Raw genomic sequence first — 20,820 nt, 5'->3', positions numbered from 1 at the left:
TTATTGGTATCTAAAATCAAGATCATAGTTTTTTCGCATCACATATTGTCACTCGCCCATTTTCTTTTTAATAATTAAAAAATCGTTAATCAATTTTGATGCATTTTATTTTATTAATTATTTTATTATATTTTGGTTCCAGAATTTTTACATAATTGTATGTTTTTAGTTAATTGTACGTACATACTTTTTGAATATATGTACTGTAGCAACTCCTGACTTGCTTATGTCATAAATGCATTATGTTTGTGTCACTACCGCATCCCAATTTGCTGTGAACAGTGACCCTGTTCACTTTATTATTCTCCCTGCACTGTGACTTGGGTTGTACCATGTTTTCATACCTGTGACACAATGAGAGACAGTGTTTCCATCATGTCACTATGGCTTTAGTCATATTAGAATAATACAAGGCTTCTTCTTATGCATTCAGGTATGTTTTACCACATTCATGCTTGCGTTTTCTGTATTCATGAAATTGTGCGTTCTCGTTATCTTATAATTTCTTGTTATTCTGACAGATCTGAAGTGGTCATTATGGACCCAATTTGATAGTCTGATGACAGTTTGCATGTGATCATGGACTGGAATCAAAGAAAGAGATTCTGTACCTCCTGGATAACACTCTTTATCATATTTATATATTAATATCTTGGCAAAGCGTTACACCGTCCGGGTTATCTGGATACTTCACTCCGGAGATGGGAATTTGCCCTTAAATATATCCTCTCTTCCTGTTACCCACCAGGCCTCAACCTCCGCAAATTTCAAGTTGCCGCCCCTCATACATCACTTGTCACTCAACAGCATCTTTGCCTCTGTACTTCTGCCTCAACTGACATCTCTGCCCAAACTCTTTGCCTTTACATATGTCTGCTTGTGTCTGTATATATGTGGATGGATATGTGTCCCTTTTCTCGCCTAAGGTAAGTCTTTCTGCTCCCGGGATTGGAATGACTCCTTACCCTCTCCCTTAAAACCCGCATCCTTTCGTCTTTCTCTCGCCTTCCCTCTTTCCTGATGAAGCAACCGTGGGTTGCGAAAGCTTGAATTTTGTGTGTGTGTTTGTGTGTGTGTCTATCAACATACCAACGCTTTCGTTTGGTGAGTTACATCATCTTTGTTTTTAGATATATTTTTCCCACTTCGAATGTTTCCCGGTATTATATTAATACAGTGCTCATACAAGAATTTGCCAACAGCAGCAAAATGTGTCAGAGGGTTTTGGAAGGCTATGCAATGCTTCGTCACAACTGTTTACATTAGATTCATGTAAACAGTTACAATGGGGATCATGCGCATGCGCAGTTGAGTTGCGTATGAGTAGTACCTCCTCCCACTTCTGACTACAGAAATGTCACTGTTGGTTGTGCACGCAGCAAACCGAATGGCAATTTCAGTGGTCAGGGGGCAAATTCGTATTCGTGAGGGGAAAAAAACCTTGCATCACAAAGCGCCTAGCATATAGCGCATGTTAGTATATCGGTTATTCAAATGATTTTGAATCGCATCCCTGTTGCTTTTTGAACACATTCTATCTTGATTTCTGAATGAATCATAAGTTGATTTTTGAATGCGTGCATAGTGTGCATGATGTCCATGCCAGGGGAATCCTCGTCACAACTAGAAATAAACTTCCTTGCAGACAAAAGGGGATGGGACTATATGAGCTGAGCGGAATAAAGCTGAATGGATGAAAGCCGTTTGTTTATGTGATTGATTGGGTATGCGAATGATTAGCATTGTTATAATTACTAGCAAAGTCCATAGATTCAGACTACCTAAGTGGAAATAAAGGACTAACAGGAATAACAGGTAAGAAAGATTACATTATCTTCTCGGTGTATCCAAGAAAATGAAATTTTGACAGAAAATTTTTGGCCAGATCGTTAAAAGTTGTACGTTTCATGGCTAGCAGCTGTTCTATTCTCGGAGTGGTGTGGAAAACGCATTGTATGAACATGTAATAATGTCTAACCGGAGAATAGTCCCTGGGTAACTAAACCTATGATTCTGGCAGCGTTGGTAGAGTTAACCGAAGAATGAGCTTTGACAGTGATAGTAATAGTTACAGAATTAGTGATGAGAACATAGTTTGTTAGGGTGAGGAAGGAGAAGAAATGGGGACATCACACAGATTATGGAATAATATAACAATTCCAAATTTGTACAAAAGTTTCATACTACTACTTTTCGATCTCGTGCTACAAAAACTGGAGCGTATGAATGAAATGTGAAACTATTTCCCAAAATAAAGCATTTTGCTTGTAGTAGGCCAAATATGCATTTCTTATTGATATTTCACGAATTACATTCTGTCGTATTATAAAAATGACAATTATTACCAAAACAGTCTCATTTATTTGGTGCGTGCTACAGTGGCTGCAATATTAGAAAGGCCCGTTTTCTTTTGTCTAGCAGACAGTGACAAAATAGACGTAATCTGATCAAGAAACCACACCAGTTTTGGGTACTATTTGTATTAACAGCTTTTTCAGTATTAGACAACAGCATTTAGAATTTCCAGTAGCAAAACGTTTGACGGACTTGGATGAGGTAATAGATTCTTTCTCAGAAAGGAAAACACATCATGTAAAGCTGTAGCAAGATTAGAGAGAGAGAGAGAGAAAAAAAACCTAAGGATTGAAGAAATGTGTACTGTCTTGCTTGTCTCTTGTCGTACCTGGTTTTAATGTATCCTGTATTTCACCGAGCAAGGTGGCGCAGTGGTTAGCACACTGGACTCGCATATGGGAGGAAGACTGTTCAATCCCGATTCCGGTCATCCTGATTTAGGTTTTCTGTGATTTCTCTAAATCTCTTAAGTCAAATGCCGGGATGGTTCCTTTGAAAAGGGTATGGCCGACTTCCTTACCCATCCTTCCCTAACCCAATGAGTCTGATGGCCTTGCAGTTTGGTCTCCTCCCCCAAAACAACCCAACCCAACCCTGTATTTCATTTTATGCCACACAGAACAGCAAGTTATTAGCTAATAGGCAGTAAAGAGTCCAGATTTTCCGAAGAGTTCTTGTTCTTCCGGTTACAAATAATCCTATCTAGTATTAATTGCGAGGTTGACATTTTAATTTCCGCCGTCCTGAATATAGTTTGATGGCATCCATTACAAAATATACACATTTGAGTTCCACAATGCAAAGTACGGTGACGTTCGGTAGAAGAATGTTGTGTGAAGAGGTGTGGCACTGCACTTTGGCACACTTAAGACCAAATAACACTTCTTATATTTCCTCGAAGTTATATGTTTTATGCATCAGACTCTTCAGAAAGATTAGCGCTACAAAATGAACATACTTTTGAAGAAAAAAAAATATTTTTTATTTTATTTCAACCTTTCTGACAGTCAAGCATTAATCATCTTGTAGAACAATGAAGTAATTTTTGTCGCATTGCTAAAGAAATTCACCTTTTATTTATCTTTCCCGCTGAGGCAGCCAGTTTGTTTCAAATGAAGTGTTTAATTCCACACTGTTGGCTAGTTTCAACTGTTCACTGCATTTCAAGTGCATGTTGTCATCTTCTAGCACATATGGTATTATGCCGTAATAAAGAACCAAACATGAGATAATACAGTACTGGTACTCCAAGAAAATTTACATCCCTAAGTGGCTTAATATTAGATCGAGGCCTACTTCGCTGGAAATCTGTTCATATGAATGAGCACTTTATCGCGAATTATTCATTTCAGTATGGTTCAAGAAATTCCGACTCTCTTGGAGTATCCTCTGATATCTTCTTTCTTTTATGACATAATGTAAGATCTTTTTATGTTTTACACATACAAACATATGGGCTTCCTACGTCAGCGTAGCTGCGAAAGTGCGGGGACGCCTCTTCTGTGGAACACTCTGGCAACTGCTGGAAAAAATCTATTTCTAACAAATCTCAGGAAAATATTGCAAATTGTGGTTTGAAAAGCGTTATTTTCAAAGTAAATTTCCTTTTGCGCATGATGAACTATGTGCGAGAATGTACGATGAATTTCTTAAATCATAGAGCGTTTGACTCTCGTTTGAAAATCAACTTTTTGATGACAAGCCATTTAGAAGAATTTTGAGGCCAGAAGATCAGAGATTTATTTTGGTATTAAACATTGTACTGCAAAATTTGTGTGATGTGTTTTAAAGTGTAACGCGAAAAAAAATATCAAAATTATATGTGAAAGCTTAGTTTCACTTGTAAATTATTAATCTTTGTGACAGATATTATAAATGAAAAGCTTGCTTTTCCTGTAGCAACACTATGTACATTTATTTAAACCGTTAACTTCTCATGTTTGTGTGTGTGCGCTACTTAACACTGATGTTGCTATTGGCTGACTACATCACGTGTCTTATGCTATGAATATCCGCTGTCATCGGCTGGCGAGATCACGTAACATGAGTTATGACTGGCTTACAAAAGGGCATTGCAATCTCGACTTCAATGCTTCGGAAAGTAACATGCAGTTTTTGGTGCAATTCGAATTTATACTTCCGTAGTACAAAAATATACAGCGTATATGTTGCAACACATCAGAGAACTTTCCAAAACATGTTTTTTCCCCCTGTGTTTCATTTTCTAAAGTGCCAGGAAATTATAAGCTGCTGTATAAAACCATAAACATTCAAATGACAGAAAAATTTTACAGTTCCGAGGGAACGTATAGTGTCACTTAATATGGAAAAAGTTATTTTCACCTGGGAAAAAATGTATTTTTAACCGGGAGATCCGGGAAAAATCCGGCTTTTTTTCCCTTGTCCATGTATACAGCCTGATGACACTTTAGTAAAAACTAAGGTAGACATAGGCCATAATTTTTTTAAAACAATGATGTAAATTTTATGTTAAAGCTGACTGCAAGAAAGAAAATACCGTAATGTGAAAATGGGCGATTTAGTTTTCTTTCTTGCGTTTACTTTTAGCTACAGTAGCAGGGTATTTAAATCTTTAGCCAGATTGTTTCTCCTGTATTATATATTCTTTCTCTTTATAAACAGTTTAAACAAATTCGTATACACAGCTATGTGCTGTTTTACTTTCTTCCTCGCCGTCAGTTTTATGAGGAAACTGGAATATTGTATTTACGTGTTATGGAATCTGATTTGTCCAAAACTTTGTAATCCTACTTGTTTTCGGATTAAAATTACGCAAAATATTGTCATTTAAGCTGATACCCTCACATATCCACTAGCTAGAGTTTAATTGGCACTCCCAAGTTTGTCATTATATTCCACAGGATATGCCTCTGAATGGTGTCATAAGCATTCAGAAATTGATGAACAAGTTATATATCTTTTTTTCGTATTCATTGCCATGCTTTTCCATTTATTGGTCTGATTACAACTATATTGTAAGTTGTGGATCTGTTTCTGCAAAAACCATTTTGATAACCCCCTGCTTACATTTTCTGCGTATGGTTTTGAGCGGTGTAGCATAAAAGCAAATCTGATATTTCCCTGTAGCTTCTGAAGTCTCATGTGTCTTTTTTTATGTATCTGTTATTGATTCCTTCCATTCTGTTGGTATGGTTTCAGTTTTCTGTATCACCTGTACCCTGTGAAACAAACATCCATGCAGTGCTTCTCCTCCATATTTTAGAATCTCAGCTGGAATTCTGTAACTCCCACTCCCACTTGACTTGCCACTATTTAGGTCTCTGAAACTTCCCAGCTCCTCTTCATCATTTCAATTCTGGGATTTGGCCATATTAGGGTCATATGCCATAAAAAAATGGGGGGGGGGGGGGCGCGAGATCCATACAAGCTTTGATATCAGAGTATTGTTACCTGGAATCTTTTAAAAGTATGTACAAGATATTATTGGAGGTAAAAAAAAGGATATGGCTGATGTTAGAAATTGTGAATGACATACAAAAGTAGTTGCTGAATGTAAATCTAACATTGCATCACATATTATCCAACAGAGATGTTAATGTAATACAACATTTTATATTTATAGTCATACATTCCATGTTAAATTTTGGGTGCTGCATGCAAATATTACAAATAGAAGATGATAATGTGCTTATGACACTGTTTTTTTTCTGTTGTCAGGTATGGTTAAAAGTATTCACGGGTCGTATAAAGTGACATATCATCCAGAGGGCCCAGATGGAAAAGCAATAGAAATTGACTTTACACCTCCATTTAAGAGAATAAGTATGTTCCCAGCATTAGAGGAGAAACTAAATATAAAATTACCAAGCCCAGAAACACTTGGAACACCTGAAGCAAATAAGTTTTTTAGTGACTTGTGTGAAAAGCATGAAGTGGAATGTGCGCCACCACGAACAACTGCTCGGTTGCTGGACAAGGTATTTTCATTTTTCCCCCCCTCATGTTTATTGTTCATCTGCAAGGAATTGAAGTATTCAGTATGTCGTGGAGTATTCATTATGTCATCTGTGCATCTCTCTTTAAGGCTGCACAGTGAGTCAGTGAGTGACAGAATAACTGGCAAAAATTTCTAATGTAATGTAATCAACATAGTTTGTAAGGCCAGTGAAATTAGGAGATGAAGCAGTAGCCACATATCCAATAAATTTAAAAAGCACATTATGTTAAATTACACACTGATGAGGGCATTTTGAGGTCTCTGTAGTGTAGTAAGGAACTGATGAATGTCTTTCATAACTGTGCACCAGATAAGTTACAGATTTTCCGGCATTGGTATTTGTATTTCCTGATAGACTTTGTATTCTGCACATGCCAATGATTATGGTATGGTTCAGTTTTGAGTACTGCTACAAAAATTTTTCAGCATAAATCATAGTGCACTATACACATCATTGCCCAGTCTGACAGACAGCCCTGTCTTACCATATGTAATCAGCATATATACTTTGCAAAGGGTAGAATGCAATCTCAGTAGCAATCTTGAATCCAAATTCGTCGCTTTATCCACTCTCCTAAATATGATTATCTTACAGTATTGTGGGGAAAACATTTAGAAGTTTGTAATGAATAGATGAATGCATGTGGCAGTCCATAAAGGAGCGTTCAGATAGCCGGATTTGTCACATTCCAATACACAGCTTAATACCCAAACTTATTATTATTATTATTATTATTATTATTATTATTATTATTCAGAATAGGTTTCTATATTCACCATGGACTCTCAGTCTGGAAGTTAAACTGAAATTTTCTATCTTTCTTTGTGGAGCATACAGTGACCATTTTTTCATGTTCCTAGAGTATATATTCACCACCAGAAGTGGACAATGTGCCAATAAAGCTCCTCTATTTCTCAATTGTGGAAGTAACTTTCTCTTTTTGCAAATCACATATTACCATAGACTGCTTCTCACCATATAGAGGAGATGTTGAGTTGTGGACAGGCACAACAAAAAAGACTTGTATACATTTAAGATTTATGCCAGAATACCTCCTTTGGCCACTGAGGCTAGACTGCAAGAGACTGCATCTGATAGGAGTAGCAAATCTTTGGTTGTTGGGAGGTAAGGAAGAGGCTCTGGGATAGGGAGGGCGAGGATTGCAGGGTGGGAGTGAGGGACGGTGTACTGCTGCTTATGGGAGCAGGTGTGGATGCAGGGGGCTGTTGGATGGGGTAGGGCTGACACATGCAGTTGGGAGGTTTGTGGAGAGGGAGGGAGTAGCAAAAAGGAGAGAAGTAGGGGATGGAGGGAAAGACTAGTGGGTGCTTTGGTTAAATAGAAGGCAGAGCTAGTGCTGGAGCAGAGCAGGGAATGGAATAGGTGGGTGAAGGACAGTGATTAGCTAAGGTTGCGATCGGGGGGGGGGGGGGGGGGGTGTTAAGGGTTAAGGGAAGTAGGATATTATTTCAGGAATAGTTACAATCTGCATAGTTCATAAAAGCTGGTGTTGGTTGGAAGGATACAGTTGGCACAGGCTGTGAAGTACTCATTAAGGTGAAGCACATTGTGTTGGACAGCATGTTTAGTAACTGGGTGGTCCAGTTACCAAGTGGACAGAAAGCTTGTTAGTTGTCACCGTGAAGAAGGCAGCACAGTGGTTGCAGCTTAATTTGTATATAACACGACTGCTTTCACAGGTAGTCCTGCTTTTGATGGGGTAGGTGATGCCTATGACCAGTCTGGAGCATCTACGTCTATTGCAGAGATATGAACCATGAGGTGAGGGGTTGGGAGCAAGGATGGAGTAGCAATGGATGAGGATACTGTGTGGATTTGGTGGGTGGCAGAATATCACTGCGGGAGGATATTCCTCATTTCAGAGTGTAACGAGAGGTAGTCAAAAACCTGGTGGAGAGTGTGATTCAGTTGCTTGAGTCCTGGGTAATACTGAGTCGTGATGGGAGTGTTCCTCTGTGGCCAGACGGTGGGAGTGTGGAAGCTGGCTGGAGAGACAAGGTATGGGAGATCCATTTCTGTACAAGGTTAGGAGGGTAATTTCAGTCTGTGAAGGCCTTAGTGAGACCTTTGATATATTTGGAGTGGGACTGCTCCTAGCTACAGATGTGAAGACCACAGGTGGCTAGGCTGTGTGAAAGAGACTTCTCAGTATGGAATGCATGGAAGCTGTCGAAGTGAATTTGTTGCTGGTGGTTGGCAGGTCTGATATAGACGGAGCTATTGATGTAGCTATTTTTGAGGTGAAGATCTATATCAAAACAAGGTTGCTTGTTGGATTTAGAATGACCAGGTGAAACGAATAGGTGAGATGAGATGATGTTGAGGCTCTAGAGGAATGTGGATAAGGTGTCCTTACTCTCAGTCCATATCACGAAAATGTCATAAGTGAATCTGAACCAGATGATGGTTAGGAAGGATCCCTCTAGATGGCTGGTGAACAAGTGTGCCATGTGGGTTCCCATTGCTGTATTACGGAGTTGTCTGTAGGTGGTGCTTTATAAGGTGAAGTATTTGTGGGTGAGTATATAGTTGGTTATGGTGACCAGAAAGGAAGCTGTAGGATGTATAGTAGTCTTTTTTCCTGTCTGTGCCTCAATATCACCTCTATATAGTGAGTAGCAAAGCAATCTATGGGTGTTATCATAATATTGTTATTCCAACGTGGATTTTCCATTGTTTGATTTTGCATAGCGGCTTAACCTCCATCCTGCAATCTAGTGCCGTTTTCCTTTGTTACTATTCCATAATGCATTACTTCACTTCTCTTATGTTTTACATGTCACTTTCGAAACCACACTCACCCTTGATGTCTCATTCTAGCAGAACACATGGCTATGTGACCCTGCTGTTGATAAGTGCAGCATCTTGTAATGGGGAAACCTCAGTGCCCCAAAATCTTCAATAAGGATTTTAGAGAAAGCACTGGACCCCAGGATCTGGATTATCATTCACCGTTTATTGCATACAAAATGATTTATTTATTAATGGTTTCAGAATTAAAACAAGCAATAAACTTTACATGAAAATATAAAGCTTCCATAAATTCAAAATAAGTCCGGGATTTTAAAACAGTAATTCAGCAATATAAAGCTTTCAGATAAAAAAAAAATAATTTAATTTATAGGAATTTCAAAATTTGTGTGGATGGACTTAACAACCACCAGGGAGATGGCAAGAGATCAGTAACACATAATTTCACATGAACCAGTTAATGATAATTTTAGCAATTAAAAAATGGTTGAACGAATAAATACAGTTCCCAAAACATTTTACAACAGATAACAGGCTCCAAGAGGCACAATCATTGTAATAATAATTCACCCTTAGACGGAACAAGATGTTGGCAAGAACTCAGTTTAGAGAAACGAGGGGATCACAACCGCTGCTTATTAAAATAATTTTGAACAGTATGTGATAATCGCTACTAGCAGGACAAGAGACTCCCATACTCTTTGTGAATACCACCGGTGAAATTCTTCATCCCCAACAACATTTTTAGGAAAGGAGCATTAACATATGAATCTGTTTTTCTTTTAGAAATATAAAAGTACAACAGTAAAGAAATATACCAGTCTTAATATACAACCCAAAGGTATGTGGTAATATACAAAATTGAAACCCTTTTCTATAACATAGAATTTAATGACTGCTTGGAGAGAACACGCTACTAAAGCAAACTCTGCAAGATTGTGTCAAAGACTCTGAGGCCTAGTACAAAACAAATAGAACGTACCTTGTATGTGAATTCCATCCACGGAGTGGGTCCAATAACACTGTTGCACACAACTGTGAACACAGGTAATGCCTAACTATCCCAACCACTCAACAGCCGGCAGAGGGACAGACGATGTACTGTTAGATCACAGGCATGTAAAATCAGGATCACAAGCCACAACCAGGCTTGAACACACATGCCTGTGCATAGCTGTACAAAGCCCACAAGCAACCAAGTTTAGTGTATACACCTGTAGTACAGAGCATATATTAGTCAGTATTAAATTACAGACACACCAACCACATGCACACAAAATGATTAATACAACTAAGCCCAGAACACCCCAATGAACCCATAAGTACAGTAACAAAATTTCAACTGAGTGTACAAAATATAAATTGTAAACACATGAGGGGCAACACCCAAATTGAAGTCAACACCCAAGGAAATTTAAATCTTAAAACACTTGGATCAAAACCACATTTAAATTTGCTGTAAAACTAGTTCACAAAATGTAAGTCTGCCTTACAGACATTACTTATCCTATGCAGAGACAACACCCAAAACTCCCCAGAAAATATCTGGTGGAATAACAAGGCTGTCGAATACAATATCTGCACGGCAATATACAGTGCTGCCAGGAACAGACTAAATGCAGGTACTGGGAGAGGCTAAAACAATAAATACCCACAGTGATCTTAGATTTTTTTTACTCAAACTTTAATTACTATTCAGCATCACCCAGAACTCAACAGATTGTAAAACCAGCTCCCGCAGTAAATCATGAATATGAATTCAGAGTTCAGAAGCAAACAACAAACTAAAACAACTTCAGGATAAACGCACCTGCAGATATAGAGGCCAGAAAACATGTTGAAATAAAACAATGTAAGCACAGAAAAATCACCTCAGAATATTTCCAAGGGACCCTGTCTGATAGCTTAAATTCTCCAATTGGCAGATGAATGAACCAGGTCCACGTAGCAACAGCCATCAATGGCCCCCAAGCACCTAGGCTCCCCAGCTAGTCCACAACACATTGCAAGTACTGCCAATGACGGCCAAAGCAATGAATGAAAGCTTTGTGAGGCACTTTCAATGCTTGTACTGCTCCACATCTTTCCAGCAACCCCTTTCTCTGTTCGCTGGAGCACACCACCTCATAGCTGAGAACCATAGATCAAAACAGACTGCAGGGGTCAATATCCAGTGTTGCCACGGCTCACATCTCATGTCTCACAATATTCCCATCGACATTATTAATCCTAGACTGCCAAATTGATCACTAATCCTGCCTCATTGTTGCATATTTTCAAGTGTGATATTTGCCGTGCCTTACCACATTGCTGAACCTCGACCTACTAACCTCCTACTACCCTCCTTTTCTCTTCTCTTATTCCAACACACACACACACACACACACACGGTAACCTTACTTAATCCATTCACCTTTTCATACATTTCCACCCATCAATCTGCATCCCACATTATCATCTTTTATTTATTTTTCTCTTTGATCTCATTTTGTTTTTGTGTCAATTTTAGTTCATTTCAATATTGATCCTGCTCCTTCAGGTTTCACCTTCTTTTCCTATATTTCATTCTTTTTGTGATTTTTCTTTTATATTTTATGTATTTTTATGAGTTTTTTTGGCAAGTATTTTTACTTGTTTCATTCTCCACCATGGTCCCACAGAAGTATCAGTCCTTTTTGAAGGTGTTACTTTATACCCCACTCCCAAATTGAATCATCCTAGACTTGCTAAACACCTCCCTGTCTCATGGTCCCTACAGTGGAAACACTTTTTTGCCACCAACCCTACCAGTCAGACTCAACTCAAAGCCAATGTTGAACCCTGCTGCCTCAGTTCACTCTTCCATCCAACTATGATCCACCCTTGTTAGTATTCCTCACTATCATTTCCCAAATCTTTCAATGTAGATGCTAACCTTACACCAACTGAAAGAACCACAATCCACCACCTAAAAACTGATCCTGACCTTGTAAGCATACCTAACACAAAGGCTCCACCACTGGTTTTGAACCACAGGGATTACCTGGTGGAACACTGTGTTCCTACCTTCTACTAGCTTCCTAAAATCCATAAACTCGACCACCCAGGATGCCCTATTGTGGTTAGTTACTGCGTACCCGTTGAGAGACTATCTCCTGGATCAACACATATGCCTATTACCTGTAGCCTACCCTTCTGTATAAAAGACACCAACCAATCCTCCACCAATTGTTCACAGATAGTATTCCTTTCTCATGTGGTGTCTTCACTATTAAACAGTGCCCAACTGACTCCAGACGTACAACCTCCTTTTCGGTCACCCTGACCAACTATATTCTCGCCCGCAATTACTTTCTTTGAAGGCATCATCTGCAAACAAATCCATGGTACAGCAATGGGCACCTGCCCAGTACCATCCTATGCCCACTTATTCACAGGCCCTCTAGAGGAATCTTTCCTAACCACCAATATTCCTAAACCCCTCACTTGGTTCAGATTCACTGATGACATTTTTGTGATGTCAAGTGACGTTAAGCACATCCTATCTACTTTCCTCCACAGACTCAATACCTCTCCCATTCAGTTTCACCTGGTCCTCCTCAATTCAACAAGCCACTTTCCTCAATGTAGAATTCCACTTCAAAGACAGCTGCATCAGTACCTTCGTCCACATCAAACCGAGCAACCACCACAAATACCTACACATTGACAGTTGCCACCAATTCTATACCAAGAAGTGCCTTTCATACAGCCTAGCCACCTGTGTCCCTCACATCTGTAGTGAGGAGCAGTCCCTCTCCAAATATACGAATGGTGTCACTAAGGCCTTCACAGACCGAAATTGCCCTCTCAACCTTCTACAGAAACATTTCCTGTGCTTTCTCTCTGCGAACACCTCCTACATTGCCACAGTCTGGCAACAAAAGAGCACTCCCCTAGTGACTTGTTACCACCCAGGACTGAAGCAGCCGAATCACATTCTTCACCAGATTTCGACTACCTCTCATCGTGCTTGGAAATGAGTAATATCGTACCCACTATCCATCCCACAGCTCCCACAATGGTATTCTACTGCCCACCAAACCTATGCAGTGTCCTCTTTCATGCTCCCAATTGCTTGTCTCATGCCTCGTAGATTTGTCTGATACATCCTCCCACCATCACCACCACCACGTAACTCCAGTCCAGTCACAGGCATCTCCTAAACCATCAAAGATAGAGCTACTTGTGAAAGCAGTCCTGTGATCTACAAACTAAGCTGCAACCACTGGGCTACTTTCTACATGGGCATGACAACCAACACGCTTTTGTACGCATGAATGGTAACCGATAAATTGTGGCCAAGATACAGCTGCACCGCCCAGTTGCTGAACATGCTGCTCAACATAATGTGCTTCACCTCAATGACTGCTTCACAGCCCACACCATCTGGAACCTTGCTACGAGCACCAGCTTTTCTGAATTGTGCAGGTGGGAGCTCTTCTTGTAATATGTTCTACGTTCCTATAATCTCCATGCCCTCAACCTTCGCTAGTCCTTGTGTTTCACCCACCTATCCCCTTCCTTGCTCCAATACCAGCACTACACAGCCTTTTATTCCATCAACGCACTCACTAGTCTTTCCCCCCCCCCCCCCCCCCCCCCCGCCTTTATTTCATTCCTTGTCCACTCTCCAGCCACCTCCCGCCTCTCCCCTCGTCTGTCCACCACCACCTCTACCAAACCTCCCAGAAGCATCTAGCAGCCTTACTTTGTCCCTACCATGTCCCTGCATGCTCTCACAAGCAACACTACACCTTCCCCTACCCTGCTGTCTCATCCAGACCCCTCATTAGCCACCCCGCCACCACTCACAGATTGCTTTTCCCATCAGGTGCAGTTGCTCGCAGTCCAGCCTCTGTTGTCAGATACAGTGGTCATGTGTGTGAGAGTTGCGCTTGTGCTTGCGTGGGTGTGGATGTGTGTGTGTGTGTGTGTGTGTGTGTGTGTGAGAGAGAGAGAGAGAGAGAGAGAGAGAGAGAGAGAGAGAGAGAGAGAGAATGTGCATGTGTGCCTTTTGGTCTAAATGTGAAACATGTAGCAGTCTTTTTGTTGTGGCTGTCTGCAACTCAACATCTTGTCTATATGGTGAGAAGCAATTTATCCTTTCCATAATCCTGTCATTATAGTATATGAGGTATGGCTATAAAATAATCGGGCATGAAACATTTTATTTAATAAAGATTCATATTTGGCTATTGTCGCTCTCCATATACTCCCCTCCTTTAGCCCTACAAAACTGCTTCAGTGGACTAAACTTTTGTTCCTATTAATGCAGATTCACATTGGGGAATGGGTAAGTCACATGGTGTTAGGTCAGATGAATAAGGTGGATGTTCTAACACTGGGATGCTGTACTTCACTGGAAACCTCGTAACAGACAATGTGGCATGAGCCATGGTTTATTTTGTCTTGAACATGAATGTGTTGTGTATAAGCATCTACACATATTCCTCAGAGTCCTCCCCAACACAATTTTCTGTGTTTGTAAAGCCTAACCTTAGGAATTGCAGGGGTTTTTATATGGTTTCCAGATGGATTCATGAGGAAGGTTTGTGCATAGACAGTGACAAAAAATGTGATGTTATTTCATGGTCTTTAGCCGGCCGCTGTGGCCGAGCAGTTCTAGGCACTTTAGTACAGAACCATGCTGCTGCTATGGTCGCAGGTTCAAATCCTGCCTCAGGCATGGATGTGTGTGATGTCCTTGGGTTAGTTAGGTTTAAGTAGCTCTAAGTCTAGGGGACTGATGATCTTAGATGATAAGTACCATAGTGCTTAGAGCCATTTGAACCATTTTCATCATCTTTGCATGTAAAATAAAAGAAACCACATTGATGTGTGGAGCACTCTAACACACAACATAAAACAGCATTCACACTAACTATGGAGCACTTGTTCTTTTGCCAGCAATGTTACATACAACCACACAGACATCTGAATGCACACTCCCATGACCATGGGGCCTGTCTTGGCATGGTCATGGGAATGTGCACCTGGGTGTTTGTGTCGTTGTGTGAGCTATTTGCTGGAAAAAGAGCTATTGTTCAAAAGGTAGTGTGAATGCTGCTTTCTACTATGTTTTACTGTGCTCCACACATAGATCCACTATAGGTGAATGGTTGCCTTTCCATTATTTTACATATCGCTCCATCCAGAGATTTCTATTATTGCTCAAAAAATAAATAAAAACAGGTAGACAAGAGTATGAACAGTACACAGCAAAGGTTTGATGATGTGAGGCATGGTGATTTACCACTAGACAAAGGAATGGGAAATGTTACAGACATAACAAGACCTCCAGTTTACATAGAAAGACCCTTCAGTGATTACCATATCACGTCAAATTGACAAATAAACTGGCTGTTTGAGCCCACTTAACAGTATGACATCGCACCCATTCTGGCCTAGATGCATGCACTAATTCCTGTGGGAAGGGTGTCAAAACTGTTGTACCCTCTACTTACACGGGGAGGCCGCCAATAGTGAAATTCGGATTCGATTCATACTGCGCATAATAAAAGCTCATGGCCAGAGGTGTAACGTGGCAAAGCACCAAGATGCACTTCTGAGCCGTTGTCGATAAAATCGACAGTTAAAAGAAACCATTGCGGTGAAATAATCTCTATGATTAATAATTTTGTGCAGCGGCAAGTGATCGGGTTCGTGATCCGAAGGTCACCGGGTCGAATCTCGCGCCATGCAATTTTTTTTTATTATTAGTTTCTTGTAATTCATATACTATTAATGAATTGCTTATTCATGTTGGTGAATGCAGATCGCTCTCCAATTGTACCGCCTCCATTTTTCCGTTTGTTTAACAGGGTGTACCAAAGCTCTCCCGTTTACACTGATTTTCGACAATGTTATAAAAGTTGCGCTAGGGACCGCATCTACCTTCTTTCGTAGTTAGCAGGCAACTACGCTGTTATGCGGCAGCTCGTTTCTGCCCATTCAACATCTGTCCTTCAAGTGTAACGAGCGATTAACGGAGTTTATATTTCGTACCTGCCACAGCAAATTTGTGTTCGTGGGGTCTCTATTATAATTCGAATGTTTGACTTACACTATACCTTTTCGTTTCGGAATATTGTTTCTACGTCTTCCGTTAACTAAACGTGGTTGACATTAGGAAGACAACAACATTTGTGAAATACAACTTCGTTTGCGGAAAACATAATGATGTTCGAAGTCGCCAGTTTTTCCACGACAAACGACTTTCAACAACTTATATGCATAATTGTTGCAACTAATTGCCGGGAATTATATATACACACACATTTAAATTTAAAAAAAATAATAATACAATAAAAGGGGGGTTGCATGGCGCGAGATTCGATCCGGCGACCTTCGGATTACGAACCCGAGCACTTACCGCTTCCCCATGACGCTGTAGAAAATTATTAACCATAAAGAGTATTTCACCGCAACGGTTTCTTTTAACTGTCGATTTTCTTGACAATGGCTGAGAAGTGCATCTTGGTGCTTTGCCACATTACACCTCTGGCCATGAGTTTTTATTATGCGCAGTATGAATCGAATCTGAATTTCACAATTGGCGGCCTCCCCTTGTTAGAGAAAGTGGCCCACGGCTGTTGCTACTGGTCCTTGATACACTGAAACTGGGTCAGAGTTAATATCCAAGCTGGTCCCATGCATGTTCTTTGAGGGACAAATATGCGGATCTTCCTGGTCACGGGAGAATCTGGACACCATGCACGTGGTTCATAGAGACTTGTCGTGTGTTGATGAGCATTGTCCTGTTGAGAAAAGGCACCATATATTGTTGCATGACAGGGAACACATGAGGACAGATGACTGTGACAAGCTGTTGTGTTGTCAGAGTTCCCTCAACCACTACTAGCTGTGATGAAGTTGTACCCAATCATTCCCCACACAATAACTTCTGGAGTAACACCTCTGTGCCTCTCCAAAATATTGAAAGAACCTCTCCCCAGCTTACAGCCATACTCACTGATGATGGTCATCCAGTAGTGCAGAATCGCAGTTCATTGCTGAACACAATGCTATTCTATTCAATAGCAGTTATATCACCTCTCCAAAGGCAGCCATTTGTGTTGTGATGTTAACAGCAGCCTACATACAGATCGCTAATTCCCTAGTATGGCTCCTGCTGCTGCCAGTTTTTGACCAGAATGTTGCAGGAGATCCCTTACTTGTTCTTGGATGGTTGGCGCATATCTGCTTGATGCACAGTACAGAAATCATCCCTTGTGTGGTGGTCACATGTGGTCAGCTGGAACCTTGATGGCGAGTGATCATTCAACATCAGATGCTGTTCATGCCCCTTATATAGCCTACCAGACCTGGTGACAACAGTAATGCGCTTCGGTGGCCGTCTACCTTTCACAGAGAATTGCAACTCAATCGTTCACATACCTACCTACTGATGATGTGTGCATGTACAAAGTTACATTGACATCTGACTATATAGGATGTAGTTGGATGTCAATGTAGCTTCGTACATGCACACATCATCAGTATGTAGGTATGTAAATGATTGAGCTGCAATAACTCTGACAAGTAGAACAGCCACCAAAGTGCATTAGTGTTGTCTGGCAGGCCATAAGGAGTACATAATAATGCAAAGCTATGTATAAATATTTCATGCAAATTGGGTGAACTATTAGGAATTGAAGTCATCCACTGTTTTTCTGTCTGCGCGCTTGGGCTAATCTCAGGAACCACTATAGGAATTTGATACATATTCAGTTTGTCGAAACGGGACCCTAATAAGATCACATTGTTGTCTGTCTGTCCAGTTTCCAAACCCTATATTTCAGGAGCACTTAGATGTATCAGGTTGATATTTAAGTCACATATTAAGATGTAAAAGAGTTAAGCTTGTAAGTCAATGCAATCAAAAGAAATAGCCATTTGTGTTATATATTTTGATACTCACGAACTCTCGTCAAAACCAACTGGGCATTTCCCATTGACCGAGAATCATGAGATTTGCAAGAAGCAAGGTTTCACAGTTCAAGCAAAGGAAAAAAATCCAAGAATTGTTAATTTGTAGTTATGTCGCATGAAAAACAAAATATTTCTTCTGCCATTTGTAATCTGACTTCAAACTTGAAATTAAAACATTTTCAGAGGTTGTGGAATCCCTGGAACCGATATGTTGCTGGTATCAATGTCACTAACAGGCAAAATCGTCGAGATCCTCGATTCTCTGAATGGATGAAGTGCCTACATCGTAATTAAGTTTGTGTGGAATTCTCAGTGTGCGAGTCCTGCTTGCACCTGGCCAATTTTTGTTGCTCATTTAATACAACCCTTCATTTATTCATGCTTCAAAGATGTTTCAATCTTGTTGTATTTATTAGTCTGAGCATTCATATTCATTTTACAAACAGAAAAAACAGCTATGTGTTGTTAGTCATACTTTGCTCAAGGTACTCTGAACGCTGTAAAAAGACCCGCCTTATACTTCCCCATCTGTAGTTATTAAATTGATGAGAGAGAGAGAGAGAGAGAGAGAGAGAGAGAGAGAGAGAGAGAGAGACTTGCCTGTGCCCCTGCCTGGTGCCAGCACCATGCAGGTGCATACGTGTGAAGCTCGAAAAAATGATTACTCCAGAAGCTAGCAAGGTTTCTTTGTCTTTGTTTGTGCCTTTTAATGATTCAGTTCTTCTGCTTTTTGGTGAGTGCTCCCCTTTAATCCAAAATTATTTACATTATACCAGAACTTTCCTACAACGAATATTAAGAAAAGCTGTCCCGAAGCGTAAGTTGCACTTTCGTAATACTCTGTGTGTTAAAATTCCATACCTTTTTTTTTCAGCTGGTTGGAGAATTTCTTGAAGAAAACAGTATAAATCCAACATTTATTATTGACCATCCTCAAATAATGAGTCCTTTAGCCAAATGGCATCGATCTGTTAAAGGATTAACAGAAAGATTTGAGTTGTTCGTAGCAACAAAAGAAATATGCAATGCATACACTGAGCTGAATGATCCTATTGTCCAACGTGAACGATTTGAGCAACAGGCAAAGGTACTTTCATTTGATTTATTTGACCAGTTATATATCTCCATATTTGTTCTTTCTTACTGATAACTTCGCTGTGTTCATAATTTTATATTGTTAATATTTGTAGCCATTCTTCCTCTGTTGATACGTAATTTGCGTTTATCATAAAGATACAAACAAATGCTATCAGTCTTCTGCATCTGAATGGTTATTTTGTTTTTAACCAGACATGTTTCACCTATTCCTGTAAGGTATCACATAAAAAGAACAGGTAACATAAAAATCACTGGTGATGCCTAATAAGAATAGGTTAAACATGTTCGAGTGAAAAACAGAATAAACATCCTGCTGAAAGAGAGTGTTACTATTTGTTCTTATCTGGATGATAAACATAATTTGAATTAATAGTATATGTTGAAAGTGGCAAGTCAATAGTGAACAAATCCATGAAGAAGAAAAGAGAATAACATATTTGCTCCCACAATGAAGACCTCAGAAGCTTATTTAAAACCTGTTAATGAAAATATAATAAAAAACATGACCTCAATTTAATTTACACAGAATTAGTGCAAAACCGTTTTGCAACAACAACAGATGCTGTGGTGGAGACAGAATATGACTGCACAGCCGCATACAATGTAAAAAGTCTTATAAATGATGATATTTTGGGGAGGGATGTTCTCCAATGCAGTGATTCCAGAAATGTTATCATTATCAACACCAGTGATAGCAAAAGTAACCCAATTTTGGCTGCCATCAACGCCAGTATGTTGCAGTGGCCATAGCAATATTATGGTTAATAACATCATCATAAAATTGTTTTGTATAGTAGGACATCATATATAAGCTCCAATTGTGGTAATTCAGGGAAGGTTGCCAAATGTGGAGTGGTGGTACCAAATTACATCCACAAAAGGAATCGCCTAAAAGATAGAAAATTTTAAGTATTGAACAATGCATGATTTAGTAAATTAGAAATCCTGTACGCTATCTGATATATAGAATCTGTAATACGCATGCTACTTGTTCTCTTGTCAGTCAGTAGTATCTACCTGTGGCTCTGTCTGCCACTTGTTTCACAGGACTAGTTTTCAGAGTGTTATTTTTCATCTATTCATCCTGTTGAAACCACCGTTTTTTGTGTGGAGGAATTTACACAAGGAAAGATGGTTCTGACTCCATTGCCTAAATTATTTGAGCTTGATTACCTAACTATCATATTGTAAAATATTTTCACTTTCAGTAGAACCCCTTTAGCTGTGTTCATTTCTAGTATCATCACAGGCTCGATCTAAATGTCAGGATGTTACAAAACTATGTAAGGTATCTATTACCGTCTTTGGTGTGTCCGCATTTGAAGAAGGTTTTTGTTTATCTCCTTTGCCACATACACACTTGCATATGCTTAGTGCTCACTCAGTATGCATTTCCAACACCTTGTTAGTTAATGAAGTATTCGTTATTTGCTCTGTCATAATATGTTATTTTGAGCACAGAGTTTTTTCAGTACCCTGTATTTAATGTTCCACTGAGCAGCACATCTTTTCATATACTGACTACTGTCTAATGTTGTATGACACTGGAAAGTCCTTGTGGAGTAAAGCAAACAATTCTCCATATAATTGGGGCATTCAGTGGTCACTAGGTTCATGAACAACACTAAAAATACAGCTAAGCTTCCAGGTGATGTCCTTCTTT

The 20,820-nt window shown here is 39.7% G+C and overlaps 1 protein-coding gene across 3 annotated transcripts in view; it reads left to right on the top strand.

Annotated features, from left to right (window-relative positions):
- Positions 1–20,820, top strand: part of LOC126322042 (lysine--tRNA ligase) — a 74,287-nt gene that overhangs the window by 33,083 nt on the left and 20,384 nt on the right. For all 3 annotated transcript variants that reach the window (XM_049994253.1, XM_049994252.1, XM_049994254.1), the window contains exons 7-8: positions 6,055–6,314; positions 18,934–19,146. In XM_049994253.1, the coding sequence (XP_049850210.1) occupies positions 6,055–6,314; positions 18,934–19,146 (473 nt within the window). The remainder of the gene's footprint in view (positions 1–6,054; positions 6,315–18,933; positions 19,147–20,820) is intronic.

This window comes from Schistocerca gregaria, chromosome 2 (genome assembly GCF_023897955.1).
Source record: "Schistocerca gregaria isolate iqSchGreg1 chromosome 2, iqSchGreg1.2, whole genome shotgun sequence".
In the NCBI taxonomy this organism is placed as follows: Eukaryota; Metazoa; Arthropoda; class Insecta; order Orthoptera; family Acrididae; genus Schistocerca; species Schistocerca gregaria.
This window is presented reverse-complemented; position numbering and strand designations above follow the sequence as displayed.